General features: G+C 39.5%; 1 protein-coding gene across 1 annotated transcript in view; it reads left to right on the forward strand.

Annotated features, from left to right (window-relative positions):
• Positions 1–1,888: 1,888 nt before the first annotated feature.
• The window catches only part of LOC126199037 (serine protease HTRA2, mitochondrial), a 42,480-nt gene continuing 30,640 nt past the window's right edge, over positions 1,889–13,728 (forward strand). Inside the window, exons 1-4 of the mRNA XM_049935737.1 lie at positions 1,889–2,049; positions 2,156–2,728; positions 11,053–11,170; positions 11,260–11,346. Coding sequence (XP_049791694.1) covers positions 2,328–2,728; positions 11,053–11,170; positions 11,260–11,346 — 606 coding nt within the window. The 5' untranslated portion in view covers positions 1,889–2,049; positions 2,156–2,327. The remainder of the gene's footprint in view (positions 2,050–2,155; positions 2,729–11,052; positions 11,171–11,259; positions 11,347–13,728) is intronic.

Raw genomic sequence — 13,728 nt, forward strand, 5'->3', positions numbered from 1 at the left:
GTTTTTCTGTTGTGGAACCATACATGTAATCATAAACATCGTTGACTTTGAGCGCCGAAAACGAGAGCGCCTTTACTTGCACTTCTTTGGTCAGAGCGATAGTTTGTGGTGGTCTGTTTATATTCTTCATAGTTCATTTGTTTACTTTGAATTTTTTGTATCAAAACATTGTCTGTATTCGCAGTTAAGATTATATTAAACCCCCTTTACACCGAAGCGGACACAAGAGAAGGCGCATTCGCAAATAACGCGCAGGGAATTCACTAGTATGCACCGCCATTGACTTGTACCAGCGAATAAACATTTATAAATGAGCTGACGGGAGAGAACTCACATCGTAGTATGAGCTGTGAATGGCTTACAGCGCGTTAGTCGCGATTGACAGCACAAACTTATAACGTGACGTATGAATGAAAGAATTTAGATATCTCAAGATCTGTATGTATATGTGAAATGCGTGGAGCTAGTCCACTTAACACTGTATTTGCGCTCCCAGCTTTCCTTGGCATTAGCCCAAAACCTTGCAAATATATCGGACGCTTTACCCTGGGTTCTTGTTATAACTGAGGAGCACACTTAAAAGCAGAATACTAATTATAAATGGCCAACATAACCTGAAGAAAGGCTATAATATAAATCCTGATAATTAACAACCGGAGACATTTACGTTAGTGACTGTTTTGCATTTCAAAAAATGGTTCAAATGGCTCTGAGCACTATGGGACTTAACTGCTGTGGTCATCAGTCCCCTAGAACTTAGACCTACTAAAACCTAACTAACCCAAGGACATCACACACATCCATGCCCGAGGCAGGATTCGAACCTGCGACCGTAGCGGTCGCGCGGTTCCAGACTGTAGCGCCTAGAACCGCTCGGCCACTCCGGCCGGCTTTCGCATTTCAACAGCTTCTTTATGTGACATAGTGTCTGATCTGTTGTACACTCCACCGTTTGACGTTGATGTCGCCTAAGTTCCGTTCCGTTCAGTTGACATGTGAATCGGATTTTACCGATTGTCCGCTAGGCGGGGAAACAACTTAGCAGTCGCATAGTAAGGCTATGCCAGAATCTTCATGAAAGACAATCTTCGTAGACTGCTTTGAATAAAATTCGAAATGCGCGCTTCCGACAATCAAGACATTTCTACCTCACTCCTCGCGTAAGTGATGTAGAAGTTAGCTTTGCTTGTCCATTGTCATCTCGACACTGCAGACGACGCCAACGTTCCCCGCGAACGTCAAAAACTTCCGAGAATCCTCCTAGACAACATTTGCGTTGTATTCCTTCCTCGTCTCTACGGCTTTCAATCAAAAGGTGTGTTTGAGCAGTTGCCAGAAAGCAGTTTTCCAGCGCGAGAAATAAGGCGCTACTGCGCATGCGCGGCTACGATGACGTAGAACTTCCGCGCTTGCTACTTGCGCTGCTCGTACACTTTCTGGCGGCCCATTTCTGGTTGGACTCACGTGGGACGTAGCTCGTAGCTGAATTCAGTTGTTACCGTCGACCATGTGCAGCAGCAACAGCAATGTTTTGTCTGGGGACGAGGTGATGCAAAGTAAGATTATTTGTTAATTAGTTGTAAAAAGTGTATGTTAATTATGGGTGAGAATATAGAAACTCTATTATATATTTGTTATTTTCAGACTATGATGTGATGGACGAGTTCTTGGTTTTCCATCCACCCCGTACCCAAGAACAATTTCCTTCATGTCCCACACCGGAACCGTTGTGGGACAAGGAATCTACATTGAAATTAATTGAATTCTATAGAATTCATCATGAACGGCTCGGTAAGAGTCGTGATCTGAAGAGGAAACATCAGTTATGGAACGCGATGTCCACGTATCTCGCAAAAGCGCTGGGGAAGACGTTCTCGCCAGCGCAATGCGAAAACAAATGGCGATGTTTGCTACGTTCTTATAAGGGCGTAGTAGACAATAACAATAAGTCGGGGAGAGGTCGGAAAGATTTCGTTTATATGAAGGAAATGGACGAAATCTTCCATAACAAGACCAACATTTACCCGGAGATTTTGCTTGATGGTGCAAGTAAGTTACATTCGATACTTCGTACAGTCATCACGTGAATTTCTTCAAGAGACTTGGTTTATAACGATTTTTGATGTACATTAACGCAGTGCTTTATTTTCTTTAGACGTTGTGGCGGAGGCAGCGACCGACCAACCAAGCGACCAGGCTGTTCCAGGTCCAGTGTTTCGAAACAAAGATAATAGTCATTGCTGACAAAAGAAAATCGCCAGAGTCTGCAGTCACTTGTGGTCAGTGATCCGTAGAAGTAGAAGGGATGGTTAACTTCACGTCGAAAAATGTCTGTTGTAAAGTGTTTTATTAGAGTGTTTCCGTTCAGTCGGAAGATACGTCATTTAGTATCATATAATGCAAATGAACTGCGTCCAGATAATTCGAGTAACTGGAAAGTATCGCCATCATCGAACTTACAACAAGACAGAGAGAGAAAAAACACCGTTCATAGTAGGAAGGGCCTGGTCTTGACAGCATGCGTTGGCATTGGACTGGGTTATGTATTTCGAACAAGTCGTCAGGATGTGGGAATTTTACCTTTTCCCTCAGTGTGTGCTGCAACTATAGATGAGAGTGGCAGAGGAAAGGGAAAAATGACTCCACGATTTATGCATAATTTCATTGCTGATATTGTTGACCAGGTGGCTCCATCGGTTGTCTACATTGAAGTGAAAGATAGTAGAAGGTACGTTTGTCTCGAAAATTTTAGTAGAAGGAGACATAAAATATATTGATAAGTCTGTCAAGGTAAGAAAAGTATTTAAATTCGATAGTATCGAGCATATCAATTGGTATAACACAATTGTTGGCTGTGTTTGTGTATTGCTGGAATCATGTTTATGTGACTTAAGAATGAAAGCACCACCTGTTTATCACTTAGGGAAATACAAATACCTCAGTGTACTTGTAGTAGCTTTCTTTACGATCCGTCTGCTACGCATTCGTTGAGGAATTCTAAATGTTATACTTTTTGAAATGTGAATACGTTACTGAAATATCATCAAAAATTAACAAGGCTTACGTAAAATGAAATAATATACACATCTGCTTAATTTCTCTGCAGTCGACTGCGATGTCGTGAGACATTATTTGTACCGTACGTCGTAAGATTATTTGTACCATACTTCTCTAAGTTCCTTTCATGTTCGATGTTACTGCTCCGTTACAAATTTACACTTGCCATATATAATCCAGAAATAGGTCCCATAATTATCAATATGAGTATATCAGTAGTAGTTAGTAATTGTTGGTACAAAATTAGCCAACGGCAACATCGTCTGCCCTTAATACACGGCGCCGTTAAGTGAAATTGTTACCGCTGTGGTCATGAGTGTTAGATCCCCACCGTCTCCTGCGGTGAATTTTTTATATTAAAAGCCCCCATAGAAAGTTGTTGTAACCGTAACCACACATTTTTTGCACACTAACTTAAGTTGCCTGCCAAAGAAATTTTTGCCTTTATTGAGCAACAAAAACAATATCCAATGCAAAAACTCACATCTCTGCTGTGAAAGCTTCAAGCACTGTGAGACATCGTGAGTAGTTTTCCATTGCATTACACGTTACACCCCTCCCCATGGGAAGTAGAAAGCCATCCGAAAAATGTTGCTTAAAAAAGTGGTTATGCAGACCTGATTATCCCTGTCAATCAGAGGTGGTTTCAGAAACAGAAGCCAGTAATGTCTGCTCAGGTAGCAGGCAGAGGCACAAGGTTAGGCATTTGTAGAAATGGTTATGCTGATTTAAGTCTGTTTAGAGACACTGCTGCAGTCTTGTCATTTAATAACAAAGAGAGTATTCTGCCCTCTCTTCTCACCTGGTGTGGATCGGTGTATGGTGCCTGAAGTACCAGTTGGACGACATGTGCTCATAACAGCACACGCATACAGCTTTGCAAGTTCTGATGCATATGTGAAACAAAGTATGGGGATGGTTTGCAGGTGAATGAACAATGAAGTCACACAAATTTACAACAAAATGTGGTAGATTAACATCTGATGGATGTGTGGTAATCAGGTCGGCAAGTTCACGTGGTATATGCAGTGATTCACCATAAACCATTTCAGCTGACAATACTTAGAGATCGCCCGCATCTCGTGGTCGTGCGGTAGCGTTCTCGCTTCCCACGCCCGGGTTCCCGGGTTCGATTCCCGGCGGGGTCAGGGATTTACTCTGCCTCGTGATGGCTGGGTGTTGTGTGCTGTCCTTAGGTTAGTTAGGTTTAAGTAGTTCTAAGTTCTAGGGGACTTATGACCACAGCAGTTGAGTCCCATAGTGCTCAGAGCCATTTGAACCATTTTTAATACTTAGAGATCAATCTTATATCTATGTCTACCCCCATGAGCCTCCTTATGGAGGCTGCTCCTGGTATCACTCTCTTATCTGCTCTGTTTTGTTCCATCACAAATGGTTTGTGGGAAGAACATGCTTCATGTAATCTGTAATTTCACAGAGCTTTTGTTGTGATCATTTTATGGGATGTGTGTTGTGTGACTCTTCTGGGTTTGTGCACTCCAAATTGTAACAGTAAAACTTTGTGACACACAACCCCTCAAGAAAGGAAACAGAAAAAAACTGAAACAGAGAGAGAGAGAGAGCATCCATTAAGAGAATATTCTCCAACTAAAGGCTTGTTTGGTCATAATTATGAAATTATTTAGCAGAGAAAAGACCTAAATTCTACTTTAAAGTCATTACAGTTCTGGGGTCGACAGAAGCGTCCAATCCCACGCGTCGGCTTTGACCCGTGACGTAAGGGTGTTGTGTGTGACGTCATGACGGCGCGGAGTTTGGTTTGAGTGTGGCTGTCTCCAGTTCTGTTTTATCTTATTTTATTTACTTTTCTGATCTGTTCGTTCTATCTCGTGAGATTTTTTTTTTAAATTTAAAAACACTTATTACTTATTTTAATTATCTGTTTCCTCCAATTTCCGTTTTAGTTTATTATATTTATCTTTCTGATCTGTTCGTTCTATCCCGTGAGATTTTTTTTTTAAAAAAAAGAAAAAAAACACTAATCAGCTACTGAAGCATCTTTATCTTCTATGTGTTGCAGGGGTTACGACCCGTGGGGAGGTGGGTGGGTATTCATGCATGGCTGTCTTCACTTACACGTTGTAGCTACGCAAGATGTCTAAATTTGTTTATATTTAGTTTGCCCCCCACCCAAAACACCCCATTTCCAGCGCTTGTCCCGTTAGTGTCATTAGGCTTCTTGTGGAAAGTGTTTGTCTGTTTTTGTTTCCGCCATATTTGTGATGTCATGGGTCAAAGCAGACGGGCGGGATCGGACGTTTCCGTATTTCCTAGTTCTGTATACAGACAAGTTGTTTATTTGAAATGTAAATGTTATTTAACTGTGTTTCTTATATTGCAAGAAGGGTTAAAACACAGTATTAATCAAATAAATTCTTGTGGCAGTAAATAATGCCATCACTAAATATAATGGCTCTTTTTATTTTCTGTGAGGCTAACTATGTAACATTTCATATGTTAATTATATATAGTTCTGTTTTATTGGGCTTTGTGGCTGTTTTGCAATGGGCTTTCCAAAAAAGTGCATGATCTACGTTGGGTCTGGTTAAATTACAACCACCCTGGTTGAGAGTGTACGTAAACAATCCTGTGATGAAATGCACTGCTGCGCAGTGGATCTTCTGTGTCTCTTCCACTAAACCTGACCAGACTGATGAACAATACTCAAGACACAGTTGAACAAGTGTTTTGTAAGCCATTTCTTTTCTTGATAAATTGCATTTCTTTAATATACTACTAACGAAACTATGTCTGAAATCTGCTTTTACTGCTATTTGTTTAATGTGGTCATTCTGCTTTAGGTCACTCTGGATGGTTATTCCTAGGTATTTTGCAGTTGTTACTCTTTCCAGTGGTATGTCACCATAGTGGAAAGAAACAGCATGCATTTATGTGCAATATGCATTAGGGAAGCATCCAGTTCAACCTGTCTAGTTTGACCCATAATGTCATCAGTATGGCAGGAACATGTGCTTCCAGCATATACATAATGGCAACCATTTTGTCACTATGTACTCATACCAACAAATGCGAACAAAAATAGAGAGACACAAAAATGTCTGACTCCAACAATAAAATGAAACTAACAGGACAAACGTAGGTTTAGTGCAGGGCCGAGCTAAATATATAGCAATACAAAACACTGCTCCACCCAAAACAGATATTACAAATTTTAAAAAACGTCTGACCATGTGATATAATGCTGTAACAATAAAACCAGCAGGAATGATACGCTCAGCTAGTCATATATAGCTTAAATGAAGCCCTCAATACCACAAAACCAACACAAGCAACTCCAAAAAGTGTCATCAGACATTTCCATTTAAGTATATAGCTCAAATGCATCTCTCAGTATCTCTTGGCAAACCATTAATAGGAAAAACCAGAAACTCCACATAACTCATAAAACACAACCGAATCCAAAAACCCCAACAGCTCGAAAACCCAGAAATCCCCATATTCTCTAGATTATTTAAAACAACTGAAATACCACACATATAAAAAACACTCACACAGACACAAACAAAACAATGAACACTAAAGTAATCAGGCCTAACAAAAATATCAGACACACAAATAAAAGAAAAAGACCTTAATAACTCACTGAATACAAAGCAAACACTTCCAAATCCACGTTAAAGCACTGACTACCCAGACTCGAGTAAGCCCCCGTCACCACAGTGATAACCAAGAGCCAAGTGGCACGCAATACCACACGTTAAACTCAACACATCTACATAACCACCAGAGGATGCTATCAAATACGACAATGTGACATCTACAAACATGGACCAACTCAAAAACACCACACCATAGTGATGTCACACAACATCACCATTATGTCCCAGCTCAAAGCAGACAGCTGGTATCGGATGCTTCCACTTATGTATGTTCATAGTCAACTGCCAATCCCTCCACCAGTAGTCACTCCTCTCCAGGACTTCTTGCATTTCACTACAATCTTCTGACACTGAAATAGCTTTCTAGATATCATCATCATCTGCAAATAGCCTTATGGTGCTTTTAGCATTGTCCACTGAATCATTATTATAAATTATAATAATGGTCCTACAACTCTCCCTTGCAGTGTGCATGAAATTACAGTTATAGTTGTCAATTTTGCTATTTTGTTCACTAAAAGACAGTTTAGACTATATCAAATGCCTTCCAGAAGGTAAGGAACACAGTATCAACTTGGGTACCTCCGTCTGTGGCACTCTGGATTTCGTGTACTAACAGAGTGAGCTGAGTTTCATATCTTTCGGTTTGCAGAATCCATATAGATTTTTGGAAGTGTAATATTCATCCTCCAAAACCATCATAAAGTGTATTGTGAACATGCTCCACCATTCTGCAACAGATTGATGTCAGTGGTGTAGGCCTATAATCATGATGTTTACCAGGAGACCCTTCTTGGAAATGGAAATGGCATGCTTTTTTCAAATTCATTGGGTACCTTTTTTTGCTTTACTTCAATAAAATATAGCCTAAATTAAAACCATTATCTCTGTGTCACTCATTTACTTTCTCACACAATGAATTTCAGGAGTCTAAAACATTATATTCAGGTCTATCAGTGGTTTACATCACAATTTTGTTTGTTGGATATAGCCACTTATCCATTTTGAACTTCATTTCACTATAAAGAATGTATAATTAGGAATTATTAATTAAAATAAAAAAATAAAACTAATTAGGCTACTAGATGTTCCGCAGGAACAACCCTAAGTGTAATTACAAATACACCTTTTTAACATTAAATTGCCAAACAAGCAAGAACCAAGGACACAGACAGTCCAGAGATTGTAGTACAAATGTAGAAATATTGTCTCAGAAGTCGAGCATTATCAACTTGCACTGCAAATCAGTGATACAGAAAACATGTATATAAATTTTTAAATTTTTACGACCTGTTGCAGGAAAAGAGCTTACAAGCATATATTTGAGTTTATTTGTTACTGTATTGGTTTCATGATTTGAGGTTGTCCTCCGATTTAGGTCACTAAAGACTAGATATATAGCAAAAGATACTGTGTACTTTCTGATATGCCCTAGAAGCTTGGCTTAAAAAGTTCATGGCCACTGTCTCGTCTTTATCTTGAGTACATTTTCCTATGTTTTCTGTTGGGCACAAAAATCACAAGTTCTTCTTAGATGTTCAATTTGTGACCTATATTTATTTTATAAGCATTATTTATCATTATCTGTGTTGTCAAAAGCATGTCCTTTGTCATTAATATCAGTAGCTATGGCAGATTCAATGGGATTGGTGTACCAAAACGCATTTTTGTGTTCAGAAGCTTCACCCGGTCTGACCTTCCTAGTGTACTAGGCAGTCATTGCACTTTATCTTGTTGATGCCAGAGTTGAAAAATTTGTTTGTAATAGTTGTGTGGCAGTTATCACATATTTTATTGCCAGTGGGTAAAAGCTACTCTTACATTGTATGACCTCAATCCAGTAGCAATTTTCTCTGAAATGGCAACAGAGTAGGGAATGCACACTGTTCTGGTGTGGGTATGGTTGTTGTTTTTGTTTGTCTGTTCCTTCCCTTGTGTCTTTGACATCTTGTCATATGAGAGTGGGTTGAAAACTATTTGCAGCAGCTTTTATCTCACTGTTCTAATTTCAGTTTGAAGCATTTATTCCTCAGTGGCACTTTTTGCTCTGTATAATAGGGCATGAATCTTTCACTGATTTGGAATTGCAGTAGGCTCTTGACTCATCACACAACACATCCCAAGTGCCAGATTCAGTTCATAATCAGATGTTGTTACTCAAAGGCAGCTTATATTCGAAGTCCTTGGCTGTTTTTGGATAGGATGTGTTTTTCCTTTGTAATGGCGAGATAGTATTTCTCGCAACCTAAAATCAGGCAAAATCTCATATTCATCAGCAACTACTAACTGATTAGCCTCACTGACATGCTTTGCAAACAGCTAGGGAAGGTGGTAGCCTGCCAATTATGCTGGGTTGTCAAATCACAAAGCCTTTTGGCCCCCATTCACCATAGTTTCTGTGGGGAATGATCCACAATCTACCGTAGAATTGGTGCACCACTGAACTCTATGGTTCCAAGAGAGGAGAGTTCCATGCCAAGTGTTATGCTCTTAGTCACCACCATCAATGGACTAGTGCCCTCTGCTGCACCATTGATTACCTCCACACTGTTATGTCGATGAACCTTACTTTTGGTGTGACTCTAAATTATACCCTTGGCTGAATACCAGCTCCAAGTCATCATCCAAAGTGCCTGAGCTTGGATCTTTTCCCATGGCTTCCATTTATCTCCTGAAAAAATGCGAGGCACGCATTTCTGTCATAGTACCACAGTCCATCGTGACCCAGAACTCTTACTTGGGTACCCAACATTTCAACGTTGTTCGCACAATCCTACTTTTTTTGGGACTCCTTTATGATAAAAGGCTGACATTGCTGCCGATAGTCATCAGCTAGAAGCTAGCTGCACAGAAAACCTTAACAGTTTGTGCTTCCCACACCTCTGATTGGTGCAATTACTCTATTCTATTCCATATTTACTGGGTCTTGGTTTTGTCCCAGTTGAACTATGGTTGCCATGTTTATTGTTCAGTGACAGCTTAGATTCTGAAATTATTGGACCCAGTCAATCTTTGTGGAGTAGGACTGGCCACTGGTGCCTACTGGTCTAGGCCAATAGACAGTCGCCTTACCAAAGTGGGGATCTTAACTCTTTAGTTCCAATGGTACCACCACTTACTCACTTAGGTAGTCACAATCTGACAATTTCCTAATCATCCAACTTATCAAATTCTTCTTGTGTACTAGGGGCACTGATCACCTGAATTATGCACTTGGGTCAGTTTATCGTTGTAATATGCCTCGAGGCCGTCTGCTGGAACCTCCATCTAACTCCCTTAAATTGCGATGTTTGTTTGTTTTCTCACACCACACCCCTCACCCCCTGACAATGCCCCCCCCCCCCACACACACACACACACACACACACACACACACACACACACACACACACCGTGGTTAGTACCCTTAGTACCCAAACCACAGATTAGGACCAATCTAAGGCCTAAAGTTTTAGTGTTCCCTTGCTGCACCTCTCTTTCCATTAGCGAGTAACGCTCTGATGATAAGTGGGTGTTGTTCCCATGTTTAGCACTTTGACTATAACAGATCAGGGGTGGGACAACTGTAGGAAGGACTGCTCCTGTCACATGCAGAGGCCCAGAGGATTCTCGCCTGGCCCCACTACCTACTGGGCTGATTATTTCTTTCACTTTATTTTATTATTGTTGCTCCAACTGGTGTCCGTTATGTTTTTAGCCTTCTCACTTTTACTATTACGGTACTCCCTCCTAGATGCCATTTTTTACTCTGTAATTGTCTTCACCCTTAATTAGGTTGATGTGTGGTCTGATGCAAGTGATGTTCACTCACCACAGATTAGATGTCAGGGAACTCTCGTCTGTTCTCTGACCTACGTACAAGCTCTGATGATTAGGGGTGCTGTTCCCATCTTTAACACTTGGACTATAATGGACTAACACCTCTGCTTCTCTTTAAATTATTTCACAGATCTGTCATCGATATTACTTTCAGTACCTTAGTTTTACCACACCTACATACTTTCATAATTCAGTCAATTTTCTTGCAAATATCACTAACTACAGTTAAACTATCTCATGAACGAGGAACTGATGTCCTCTCTGTTTGGTCCCTTGACCCCAGCCAGCCATCTAACCAACCTATGTATTGATTCATTGCATACAGATGTGTTCAAAAATGAGATGATGAGTGGTATTACCTTTTTAAAAAATCAGAATGTATGTGTTCTTACAAAGCCATTGTGTTAATCATTTATTCTTTAAAAGTATGGTAATTGCTTGCATTTGAACCATATCTTCATTTTTAAGGAAATGAAACAGTGGTAGTATCTTACAGATCTTGTATTGTTCTTACACAGAGCTTTCTTCCTCAAAGGACTGACTTCTTCAGTGCCCCTGCAGCATCAAATGGGTCGGGTTTCATTGTTAAAGAAGATGGCCTAATCCTCACAAATGCACATGTTGTTATTAATAAACCAAACAGTACTGTGCAGGTAAGTGCTGTACAACTATAATGTGTTGTAGGTTTTGAAAGTTTGTTCATTACTTTGTTTGATTTTCAGTTAATTGTGATGTGTTACAGGTCAGACTTAAAGATGGAAAGACTTACAGAGGAGTTGTGGAAGATATTGACATAAAATCTGATCTGGCCACTGTTCGCATACCTTGTGTAAGTGAATCATAATTTTTGTGAAACTATGGGACATTAATTTCATCCACTTACACACAAATGTAATGTGTCTCAACATAATGCTTCAACAACACATTAAAAATGAAACTACAGACTGCAGTAGAGAGGTAAAATAATTACTTAATTGCTTGAAACTTTTAAACTATAGAATTCAGAGTCAAAATTTCTGGCCAATACGTATCTTCTGGAGGTGAAATATCAGGGCTGCTAACAGGCCCATATAAAAATACATGACATTTATTTTAATAAAAAGCAGTCCAGATTGGCATAAACATTTTACACTATTGCCCCTCTTTTACACTTTTCAGGGGATCAGAGGATTGTTGGTGTAAAAGGGGAGAAATCACTTTCAGAGATAGAAATCTACGTCTGTACTCTGCAAACCACCACGAGTTGCATGGCAGAGGATACGTCCCATTGTACCACTTATTAGGGTTTCTTCCTGTTCCATTCACGTATAGAGCGCAGGAATGATTGTTTGAATGCCTCTGTGCATGCAGTAATTGTTCTAATCTTACCCTCATGATCCCTATGTGAGCGATACATAGGGGGTTGTAGTATATCCCTAGAGAAGTCATTTAAAGCTGGTTCTTGAAACTGTATTAATAGAGTTTCTCGGGATAGTTTATGTCTGTCTTCAAGAGTCTGCCAGTTCAGTTCCTCCAGTATCTCTGTCAGACTCTCCCACAGATTAAGCAAACCTGTGACCATTCGTGCTGCCCTTCTCTATACACTTTCAATATCCCCTGTTAGTCCTGTCTGCTAAGGGTTCAAACATTTGAGCAATATTGTAGAACTAGTCGTATGAACAATAGGTAAGCAATCTCTTTTGTGTACTGATTGCACTAACCCAGTATTTGACCAATAAACCGAACTGTACCACCTGCTTTACCCACTACTGAACCTATGTGATCATTCCATTTCATATCCCTACAAAGCGGTACACGCTGTTTTCCTATGTTACTATTTTCTAATGCATTACTTTACTCAGGTGTTACACCCAGGTATTTTGTACAAGTTGGATGGTTCCAACAGTGACTCATTGATATTATAGTCATAGGATACTATGTTTTTTTCCTTTTATGAAGCGCAAAATTTTACATTTCTGAACATTTAGAGCAAGTAGCCAATTTCTGCACCATGTTGAAATCTTATCAAGATCTGACTGAATATTTATGCAGCTTCTCTCAGATAGTACTTCATTATAGATAACTGCATCATATGCAAAAAGGCTGATTGTACCATTAATATTGTCTGCAAGGTCATAATTATACAACATGAACAGCAAGGATCCCAGCACACTTTCCTGGAGCACACCCTTAGTAACTTCTACATCTGATGTTGACTCTCCATCCAAGACAACATGCTGTGTCCTCCCTGCCAAAAAGTTCTCAGTTCAGTCACAAATATCACTTGATATCCCATATGGTCGTACTTTTGACAATAAATGTAGGTGCAGTACTGAGTCAAATCCTTTTCAGAAATCAAGAAACAATGCATCTACCTGGTTGGCTTGATCTAAAGCTTTCAGTATATGTCATGTGAGAGAAGTGCTTATTGGGTTTCACGTGATCGATGTTTTCGAAATCCATGTTGCTTTGCATTAAGGAGGTTATTCTGTTAAAGATACCGCATTATGTTTGAGCTCAGAATATGTTCTAAGGTTGTACAACAAATCGATGTCAAGGGTATTGGGCAGTAGTTTTGTGGATCACTTCTGCTATCCATTTTTTGTAGACAAATGTGACCTGCGCCTTTTTCCAAGAACTGGGCACATTTTTTTTTAGAGATTTACGATAGAGTATAGTTAGAAGAGGGGTTACCTCAGCTGCAAATTCAGTATGGAATCTGACAGGGATTCCATAAGGGCAGGAGCTTTGTCAGTTTTAATGATGTCAGTTCTTTCTTAACACCACTGACATTAATACTTATTTCATTTATCTTTTCAGTGATACGAAGATTAAATTGTGGCAATTTTCCTGGGTTTTCCTTTGTAAAGGAACATTTAGAATGCTCTGGAAAAGCCAGGCAAAGGCTTCCCAATGCATATTGATATATAATAGTGTGCATAGGTCTTATTTCTAGTAATTTCCTCAAATATCCGGTGAAAAGTAACTGCCGATATTGCTTTGCTTATCCGCTGGCAGGTGGAATGGTACTAGTTAGTAGATGAGCCTTCCTGTGGGCTGCACCTTGTTTTTTGCTGATATTTTATAATATGGAAAACAGAGCTATGCATAATAGAAATGTTATGTCTTTTTAATAAAACATTCAAATTTTAATAATAACTCAATATTTAAAATTAAAATATCACAGTTGTAACACTTATTGTTTTCTACAAAAGAAATAATTTTTGTGTAA

This window comes from Schistocerca nitens, chromosome 8 (genome assembly GCF_023898315.1).
Source record: "Schistocerca nitens isolate TAMUIC-IGC-003100 chromosome 8, iqSchNite1.1, whole genome shotgun sequence".
In the NCBI taxonomy this organism is placed as follows: domain Eukaryota; kingdom Metazoa; phylum Arthropoda; class Insecta; order Orthoptera; family Acrididae; genus Schistocerca; species Schistocerca nitens.